The sequence below is a fragment of the Solanum tuberosum genome, unplaced genomic scaffold (genome assembly GCF_000226075.1).
Source record: "Solanum tuberosum cultivar DM 1-3 516 R44 unplaced genomic scaffold, SolTub_3.0 scf00274, whole genome shotgun sequence".
NCBI classification, from domain to species: Eukaryota; Viridiplantae; Streptophyta; class Magnoliopsida; order Solanales; family Solanaceae; genus Solanum; species Solanum tuberosum.
The window spans coordinates 158,729-169,245 of record NW_006239198.1 but is presented as its reverse complement, the minus strand read 5'-3'; the positions used below and the strand labels follow the sequence as shown (position 1 = coordinate 169,245).

The 10,517-nt window shown below is 33.9% G+C and overlaps 1 protein-coding gene across 7 annotated transcripts; it reads right to left on the bottom strand.

Moving 5' to 3' along the window:
• Nucleotides 1-21: 21 nt before the first annotated feature.
• On the bottom strand, nt 22-9,968 carry LOC102601871 (probable receptor-like protein kinase At2g42960). 7 transcript variants are annotated; one of them, XM_006358527.2, is made up of 12 exons: nt 8,945-9,460; nt 8,773-8,842; nt 8,630-8,698; nt 4,859-8,278; nt 4,658-4,762; nt 3,877-3,999; nt 3,395-3,565; nt 3,141-3,270; nt 2,852-3,026; nt 2,212-2,387; nt 1,456-1,579; nt 22-310 (listed from the first exon to the last, which is right to left on the bottom strand). In XM_006358527.2, exons 4-10 carry the CDS (start codon nt 5,344-5,346, stop codon nt 2,341-2,343), a joined length of 1,239 nt encoding a protein of 412 aa, XP_006358589.1. In that variant the 5' UTR covers nt 5,347-8,278; nt 8,630-8,698; nt 8,773-8,842; nt 8,945-9,460; the 3' UTR covers nt 22-310; nt 1,456-1,579; nt 2,212-2,340. The 7 variants fall into 7 exon arrangements, with proteins under 7 accessions (XP_006358589.1, XP_006358588.1, XP_015169490.1 ...); XM_006358526.2 differs by having other exon boundaries at nt 2,265-2,387; XM_015314004.1 differs by lacking the exons at nt 22-310; nt 1,456-1,579; nt 2,212-2,387 and adding exons at nt 9,539-9,593; nt 9,714-9,968 and having other exon boundaries at nt 2,417-3,026; nt 8,945-9,068.
• Between the last annotated feature and the right edge of the window lie 549 nt (nt 9,969-10,517).

Sequence of the window (10,517 nt, the reverse complement as noted above, 5' to 3'; positions counted from 1 at the left end):
CAAACTATTATGCTTGTAGGAGATAGATAATATTATATATTATATTAATATGTACGATAGACATTAGTATGGCGTCGAGTTCAATGACTTGCACATACTAACTAAAGTAATATACACAAAATAATATAGTACATGTTGCAGTTTTGCTATATAAGATTAGCATGGCATTGTTTATGGCATATGTTGAGGATGCTGCAGTTTGCTTTTCCAGAGCTAATGTGCCTCATGCAAAAAACCAGAGCATAGGGAGAGTCAGCCATTATGTTGTCCCTATTATAAGCAAAAGTGACAAAATGGGAGGGCTGAGTTCCTGTAATTGGATAGTATGAAGTCTGTTAGAGTAAAGAAATTTTAATATAGGGATCAAATAGAAAGGAAAGCATGGAATGATGAAAAAATTCCTACAGCTGCCTTTGAATGGCAGTGTGATTGCCCTAATAGTGTATGCATAGTGTATGACATCATAACAAAGTAGAATAAGGAAAATGTAGAAGAATGTATGCACTGGAAGTTATGCTTGAAATCGGACTCGAACTATGGGAAAAGATGACAAGGGAAGAAATAATACCTGTCAAAGGGAGCAGAAGTTCTTGTTCAATGAAAGCCCATTAAATTTAGGTTGTATGAGTAATATATATATAACGGTAATATTATATATTATATCTTATATATACGTACACACATATATAAAAAATATGTATTACCTTATCCTTATCTAATAATAATAACAAAAAAATTTAGAAATATAGAAATTATATAAAGGACCAAAAAAAAAACATGTGTCTTGTTACAAATTAATGGGGTTTTGATTGCCAATAAAAGGGTGCCAAAAAAGACAGAAAATCAGTACATTGGGCAGGCCAAAAAGAGACCAAATTATTACATTTGACTATCTAATGTCATTTTGGTTTTTGGTTTTTGATTTTTGGCATAAGTTCATTGGCAGCCAAAACTGCCTGAATTTTGGAAAAGCCACATGTAATTTTATTTTCCTTTGTAAATAAGGATTTAAAAATTTGTATCTATCTATGTACGTATGTATATATATATATTACCCTTATATGTGTATATATATATATTACCCTTATATATGTGTATATATAAAAATCTATATATATACATACATACACATCTATACACACATATATATATCTCTATATACAAACATATATTTTATCTATATATATATACATAGATATATTATATATATATATAGAGAGACATCCATATAGAGACACAGATACATGAATTCATGTGTGATGTCGTCAGTATGGTAGGAAAAAGATTATAGCATTAGCATTTTGTTTTTAGTGTAAAATTGAATCATGGATGATAGTTTGCTCATCTGTAGTGAAGATTTGCAAATGCAGTGTGCAGTGGAACTGTGAAGAAAAAGTGTAACTGCATCTTTATTCCATTTCGTGAAAGAGACTGTGGTTAGAGAGCAGTTTTTACCTCATTCAAATAGTGCCATATGCGATCTTCAGTGTTGCCTTATGTCAGTTGATTCTCCATCCATATGACTACAATTTGGACAAGCAAACTACATATCATTCTGTATTCCTGCTGATCTGTTCTACTGCAGAAGAAGGGCACAGAAAAATCCATCATTTATATCATCAATGCGATGAATGAACTAATATAGTACATGGTTGCAGCAGGGCAGATAAAGTCAACACAAACTTAAGTAAGTCAGTCATTTTGATGGAAAGCTGATATTTCAACCTTTTAGAAGACTTTTGAATGTGGCTACTTGAAAGCTGAATTGCACATTACACAACTGAAAATGCAGTTGAAAAGTTGAGCAAATAGAAAAAATTAATTCATGTTGAAAGTTTATGATGCCTGAGATACGGTGTTCATTGATAAAGGAAAATAGTATTCATTTGAACAATTGGTTGTATTGTCAATACATACTTTCAACTGTAGTAAGTTTTCACTTACTTTAGTGGCAGTTATCTTTTGTAAGATGCTCACTGGACAATACGTCTATATGAAAGAAATTTACCTGGCAATCGATTCCTATAGATATAAGGACATGCACAGAATTGAAAAAGCAAGGGCAGTTATTGTCTTATGATGTCTTTTTGATGTTTGTTTTAACCTATGGAAAGGAATCATAGTTGATGTCATTGATTTGAAATGAATTAACGAAATAGTAATATTCCAAAATGGAAGAGAAAGTATGTAAGTATGAATAAGAAAGTTAACTGCATGTATATTCCAATTTCTGCAGGAGACTGTACGGACTGACTACTTTTTACCGCATTTAAATACTGCAATATGTTATCTTTAGTCTTGGTTTCTGTCATTTGATTGTCCATCCATATGTCTGCAGTTTCAGAAGCAAAGCACATATGATTGTGTAGTCCTGCTGATCTGTTCTACTGCAGAAGAAGGTGACAGAAAGATGTAGCATTTATATGATGAATGTGATGAATTAAGTAATACAATACATGGTCCTAGAAGGGCAGATAGAATGTGAAGAGTAACTGAAGTAACTCTGTCAGTTGCTTGTATTCCCTGATGAAAGCACCAGTCATAAAAGCTCTTTATGTTGGTGTGTGCGAAAACCCTATTATAACAAGCTTTCAAGCTACCAAGTGTGGGAGGTAGACAATGCATTTGCAGAAAAGTAAAAGACATTTGAATGTGTAATAATTTGACAAAGGCACAGAGATTAGTGCTGCTCTAGTCTTATAACAGGAAGAATGTAATTTACATTCTTCATTTCCAATATATGTTGAAGAATGGATGTAAAAACATTTACAGTTTAAGTAAATCATTAGTGCTAACCTAAATAGATTTTTCATTTCAATATATGTTGAAGAATGGATGTAAAAACATTTACAGTTTAAGTAAATCATTGTTGGCCTCTTATTTGAATCTGGATCAAGACATCTTAGAGTAGTCAATAGAGCTCGTTTAAGGGCGGTTGTGGAAGGCCTTGTCTCGATTGTTGGATCGACTACTTCTTCTGAGCGTTTGCTGCCAACCATCATCTTGAGCCAGTCAACAAGATTCACCTGTATACACCAAATAAATGGCATATTAGCACAACAATTACAATGGTTGATGAAGTTGCTGAAAACCATGGAGATCAATGTTTAAATACTAATAATAACACTGGAAGAGCATACCTCGGGAGCAGGGCGACCATAATCCACAGGATCTCTTCCAGTGATGGCTTCCAGAAACACAACACCGTAGCTGTATACATCACTCTTTTGATTCAGGAGACCACTATTTGCATACTCAGGAGCTACATATCTGTTGTGAGGAAGTTGGCCAAACATAGGGAGGCGTTTAGTGATGACTAAAGAAGGATATTCGACTAACACGAGGTGTAGACAGAGAATAAGCTCATCCAAGATAGCTCTATGAATGTACTTACCCGAAGGTGCCCATAACTCTGGTTGTAATGTGACTCTTCCCTGCACCGAGCAACTTGGCCAGGCCAAAATCAGAAATTTTTGCATTGAAGTCATCATCTGGCAATATGTTGCTTGAGTTGATGTCACGATGCACCACCTTGGGCTCAATTGCCTCGTGTAAATATGCCAGACTAAAAGTATAAAAAAACATTTATAAGAGAACAAAAAAAAAAACTCCTTCCATCCCAATTCAAGCGTCTTACTTTCCTTCTTAGCCCGTCCCAAAAAGAATGCCTCTTTCTATATTTAGTAAGTTTTCCAATTCCAACATTCTACATGGAACATTAAGACCACAGGATTCAAAGGACCACAGTTAACACCACAAGATTCAAAAGTCTCCTTTTGGTTCCAAACTCTGTGCTCAGTCAAACTAAGACACCTAAACTGGAACGGTGGGAGTATGAGATAGTAAATGCTAAGTTGAAAATAGAAGAAAAGTCACGCTTTAGCAGTGCCAAGGAGAATCTTCATCCGTGCTTCCCATGTAAGATATCCGTGCTGTTGCATAGCTCCATGTAGCCACTGCTCTAAATTCCCATTGTTTATGCACTCATAAACCAGTAACCTGAATAAAACAAGGATCACCATACAAAGTGGCGTCTGAAGTGTTAATACTGAAAAACTATATCCACTTATAGACACAAGATAAAATATGTCTCTTAGCAACATGAAGAAAAGAGTACCAGAAGCCTTTCTCCTTTCATGTTGTACTAAAGAAGGTAAGCCTAACATATTAGCCAAAACTAAATAATATAATCCAACATCAGCCGCGAGAGAGGATGGTGGAATATCGATTTTCCTGTTCCATAATATCACATGAAAAACTTATCCTTCCCTTCCTTATTTCCTAAACTGGGAGATGATGATTGAATCTCAAGTTTCAACAAAAAAAGTGCAGTTACACTGCTAGATAGTACTCCATCCGTTTCAATTTGTTTGTTTTACTTTCCTTTTAAATCCATTTAAAAAGAATGTCTCTTTTCCTTTTTGACAACTCTTTAATTTCAACTTTATACGTAGCATGTTTAAGACCACAAGATTAAAGGATATTTTGGTACATTCTATATATCTTTAATTAAAGACCAGGAGATTCACAAGTTCTCTTTACTTTCTTATACTCGGTACCAAGTCAAAACCAGACAAATAAATTGAAACAGAGGGAGTAAGTTACTACTGCCTATATGATGTAATGAAGAGAAACAAAAGAGTTTTGAAAAGTGTACCTGTGAGTTCCTTCAATACAGTAGCCCAAAAGTCTAACCAAATTCTTATGTCGGACATGACCGATGGCCTCAACTTCCACTTGAAATTCTTTCTCTGCTTGTCCTCTATAGATGAAGGACCCCATAAGTCAAATATTTTTATATATATGCAAGTGAGGAGACAAATTATTGAAGTAACAATAGAAGACTATCGAAACTTACAGATTATTCAATAGTTTTTTAACAGCAACTTCAGTTCCGTTAATCAGCTGTCCCCGGTAAACAATGCCATAACCACCCTCTCCAATGATGTTATCCTTAGCAAACTTGTTGGTTGCAGTTTCAAGGTCCCTCAGAGTAAACCAATGGCCCCAACCTAGGTGAGAGAACTCAGGCAAACCAGAGAGAGGGGACGGGACATTCGCAGGATGTGAAAGATGATTTACTGTTCCAGTAACTCCCTTTTCCCCGGACTCAAATGTTCCGTCTTTGTCTAAATAATTAAATGAGTCTGATTGACTATTAATGTCAAAATCTTTCATCTTGTCAATATTTGAATGTGCCAAAAGCTTATCGGAATCTTTCTCACAGTATGTGTCTTGAAATGCAAGGGGATTCCTATAGTGGCTCCCATAGTTGCTTGTTGAGTTTTGATCAACTCTTATTTGTTTGGAAGTACATTTTAAAAATAAAAAAAAATTATACTCCATCTATCCTATTATATGTTTCCCCGTTGGACTTGGCACGACGCTTATGAAAAAGACCAACTTAGAGAATGCATAAATTTAGATCATTAGCCTTTCTATAGGATAGAAGTCATATTCTCAATTAGTAATCACCGAAAATAAAGAAAGAAAAAAACTCATTCTACATTTTCTTTTTCCTTAAGCTCATATAAATTAACCAAAGGAATGCAGTTGCATTGAGAGGAAGAGAACTCAATAGACCATTATTCTTAGTGAGAGTGTATTTGGTTTTAGGATTGGTTGTGGTCATTATGGAGTATTTCAAATTGTGCCCAAGGAGAAAAAAAAACACAAACACATTTTTTTTAAAGGAGAACTAACATGCACATACAAAAAACTAATGGAATTAACCACCAAAGAATAGGAGAACAAGTAAGAGGTTGAGACTCGCAACAAATCAGTATAAAGAAAAAGGTCATATAAAATACAACTAAGTGATAAAATAACGGAATATATTGATATATCAATTCCAACAAAAGAAAATTATCATGTCGTAGGTGTTGACATCCAATCCTGATTTTTTATATTTTTTTGATAACTGAGAAATCCGTCTGTGACCCGCCCTTTGGACCAATCACATCCAATCCTGATTTTAAGAGGTCAGTTATATCATTTTTTAAGTATTTCTGCATTGCGTATATCAACTTCCTAATCATTTCGATTTGAGTTTTCGTCTGCCTGATTGAACAGTTATTGTATCAGAAAATTCCCACAACATAAACAGAATTAACAAGAAAAATCATTTTCTACATTCTAAAAAATCTTTAAGGAAAAAAAAAGACCATCCCTAACAAATAAACTCATATACTATTAGTCAAAGTGTTAATGTAGATTCTTAATTGTTATTAAAGAAGTTAAAGAAAAAATAACCAGTCCAACTATGGGGTCTGTTCGATTATGGTCCAACTATGGGGTCTTAATTCCATGGGGTTTGTTCGATTATGGTAACAAAGTGATTTTACTGTGATATCCTTGTTATTAGGCATGTGTGCTAATGGTTGTGGGCGAAGGGGCAGGGTTGTTTGGTAAGTGCACACAAGCTTTATGGAATACGATGTTGGCGGGTTTATGTTGGATTGGTGGACTTGGAGTGGAAACCGCGGGAGACTAATCATTGAAATAATAAAAATTAAAGAAATTAACCACCAAAGCAAAGGAGAACAAGCAAGAGGTTGAAACTCACAACACATCAATATAGTGCCGGCATCTTGACTTGCCTCTATGAAATTTATCGCAGTGAAAGTTAGTCAAAATATAACTGCTTCAACCATGTTGGAAAATCTAAAGAGAATCTAAAGATAATGTCTAAAATTCATATAAAAAATCAAACTGAAATTGCAATACCAAAAGACAAGATGATGTGAAAGAGCAGTCCCTTCTTTGAGTAAAAATACCTATTTTTAAGTTCGTGGATCCAAATGTGAAAGCTGGCTGACTAAGCAACTGCTGCTTCCTCCTTTTTGGTAAGTTAATTTGTATGTATTGAGGGACAACATCAAATTTGGCTAATTGCATAATGTACGACGCACGCTCCTTTGTCATTCCCTGCAAGATTTACTAACACATCCCAAAACACATAACAGGGAGGCGTTTTGAAATACTTGCAAAAATCAAGTAAACACCAATCGTCAACTTAAAAAGTCTAAAACTGAGTGTAAAAATAGAAATTAGCGAGCTATAAATTAAAAGATACTTAATGTTTCATCTAGGATCTTAAAAATTTGTAGAAAGTGTGTCAGGATCTTAATTGATTTGGTGAGTAATTCAGATAAACCACAGTGTCATTGTTTGATGGCTTATTGCGATTGTCGTAGCAGCTATTTCAGATATATTTTTTCCACATTTTTCAATGAAGAGCGCAGTCACAAAGTGAGCACCAAGTAAATAATTGTTAAAAGCTTAGAACAACATTTTTCAAAATGTAAGCAACTCTCTATGTAATAAACTAAAAGTAACTTAAAGCAACCAAGTGATAGATTAAAGATAACAAATTCATGTTTACTAAAGCGAGTAACTTCCAATAGCAAACTGTATGAATGCAGGGGTAATTTAGGATGGTATGTAGTCAAAGATGTTGCTAGATTCTAGGTACGACACACACATAGAATAAAATGTGATGGGAGATTCTGAGATAAGGTGTGTAAAGAATGGAGAAAAGTGAACAAAAATGCCATACAACGGACAGGAAAAGATGACTGGTGTTCATATTTCTGTAATCTGTGGTCTTTTTGACCTACCCTTTCCTCTCTGTTTTGTGTATAGAATTATAAAGATGGCTAATTATTTATTTGTTTTCTCTTCATGGTTTATTTGAAACTTGTATTCAAGTCAAGTGTACTAATCTCTCATGTCAGATTTTTTTTTTTCATTGATACCAACTCTTTTTTATTGGTGTACTTATAATTAACTGTTATGGTGATATAATACTCTAGTCAAATAGAAATCTTCACTTGCAGAACCACTCAGGTAATTTAAGAAATTATACAACATGTTCTAAAAACAAAATTAAATGACAACACATCTAATTTTTTATCCTTTAATGTTAAATTTTTAACTCCATGAATTCTCTTTTAATGTCATCAGACTTTAGTGTAATTTTCAGCCCTTCAGATCACAAAAAGAGATGGATGAAGTGATTCACTTTCAATATGACCACAACAAATAATTAAATAAACATAGCTCATTATGATAGATTTTTGCTCAAAACTCACTTCATATAAAGAGTAAATAGAAGAAAATAAAACATTACACAAAAGAACCTTATAACAAACAAAGAGCAAATGGGGGAAAGAACATACCATATCATATGATCCAGTGACTCAGTTTCATTAATATATAGTTAAGCATCATTTGAAGTGCTTCATTAGTTTCTTGCAAATTCCGCAAAGCAGTATTACTGATATTCCACAAGAAAATATTTAAAGAGGAAAGAATTCTTAAAAGAGATATAAACACTAATTTTATTTTTATTAATTGTATAGAAAATTAATTGACAATGAAGTTCGATCCTAGCAGATAAGCAACAGACACAACAACAGCCTGTGACTATACAATAAAAGATATCCTCATCAGAATTGAAGAATTGAATCAACAGTTTGACAGATAAAACAAATCTCCAAAAAAATATCTTCAGAAATAACTCAAACTGAACTAATGCTCGAGAGTTTCAATTACAAGAATCTTAAGTACGTTTACTCCTACATCTTTGTCACTTGAAACTAAATGGCTAAAATTGTATAAAACGAACCTCATGAAGATGAACCGAAAAATGCCGAGATCATTCACAACCATTTGATTCATCAGCATTTAGCCATGCCTGCATAATGTCAAAAAATAGCAAATTGACTTGTACAAGGGAAGCTTATAATAAAAAAGCTTCAACAAATGTACCTTCAGGTTTATGAAAGTGGCGGGTGCAAAATTAATTTTTTGTTTGCTGATAAGCTTATGAGACTGGAACCTTGAGGAAGAAAAAGAAGAATTTGATTTTCGGTATCAAATTGGTTGAGAAAAAAGAACAGTTAGGTTATAGAGATTAAAAAATAAAGCAAGATTGTCGTACCGAGGTTCAGACGATGGATGCCCAACGTCAATCTATCGACAAACAGTAGAAACCCAGAGCTTCACACAAATCTGTTGCTTTTATCCCCATGTTGTTTGACAGAGAGAGGTTGAGCCATGCCTCCCTAATCGATATTATAATCACTTAAAAACTATAGATTTTGCAAATACAAAGATAGAGGATTCGGTTCTTGAATCCACTGGAACATAATCAAAAATAGATTCAATAATATGTTTGTTCCTAAAAATCCTCCCAAACCTCCAGCCCTTTCTCTAAGTTGAGGAACTTGTAAAGAATTGTATAAGAGGATTAATGCAAAAACTGAGAGAAAAAATTACCTGCAATTGAAAGACCCAGTTATGAAATGAAAGGAACAAAACTCAAAGATTGTACTTTGTTAGAAGCATATGGAAATGGAAATAGAATAAACACTCCATTAGTTTTTTTTGGGGCAAGCAAAGAAGACTGTAGAACAGTATAGAAGAAAGGATTGGAAAACAAATGGCCATAAAATTTCTAGAAGATGGAAGATGAATGGGTCTAGAAATCTTGCTTTTGGAATTGAAATCTGTCCATTTGTAAGTGTAAAATTACCTATTTGCCCTTGGTCGTCCTCTCATCACACAAGCTTGACAGTCCGATTTGAACCCTGTAGGCAAACAGAAAACAGCAACCAGCAGATGGATTGACCATCGAAGAGGTGAGAAGCAGAAGGAACAGTCGAGAGAGTTTACGAAGGAGGAGAGTAAGTCAAAGCATGAACAAGTACCTGCGCAGCTGGTTCGAGAGAAACCCAGATCTTCAGCAAAGGCGGAGAGAGACATTGAAATTGTGGCTTGAGAGAGAGATTGAAATTGTGGCTTGAGAGAGAGATTGAAAGTGTGTAGAGAAAGAGGAAATACTAAGGAGCAGATGTATTAGCCATTGAAGAGATCACAAGTAGAAGGAAGAGTTGAGAGAATAGTGCTATTGTAGGAAGGAGGCGAGAAATTAGGGTTACCAATTTGTCTGATTATAGGAACAAAGTTGTAGAGAAAGTGTGTTTATTATTGATGTACAATTAGCACTACCATTAGTACAATCCCAAAATGCAGTGTTGGTCCTGTGTAAAATGTACAATTACTACTGCCTTTAGTACAACAAAATAATGCAGTGTTAGTCCTTTTTAAGTCTCACTTCTACATAAGGGTAATATATAGTATTATATATGTAGTGCGCTTTCAGTTAATTAATATGGGACATAAGTTTAACTCACATATTATGTACTAGTTCGCTTTTACTACTAAATTAAAGAGTTAAATTTCTCAATCATTAATGAAATAGTAATATTATCTAAACCAAAATTATAGCTTGAGAATTGTGAAATTTTCATTATGGTATCTAAAGTTGGAAGGTGTAATTTTGTTCACCTCTAAAAAAAAATTCATTATGTCACATTCGATATTAACTTTCATCTGATAAATCATACTGTCTTGACTTGAGCATTAGATTATCAAACATTTAATCCGTCGATTCAACAAATGATATCAACCCAACAAACAAATCACTATCCAACTCATAAAAAATTATGAAA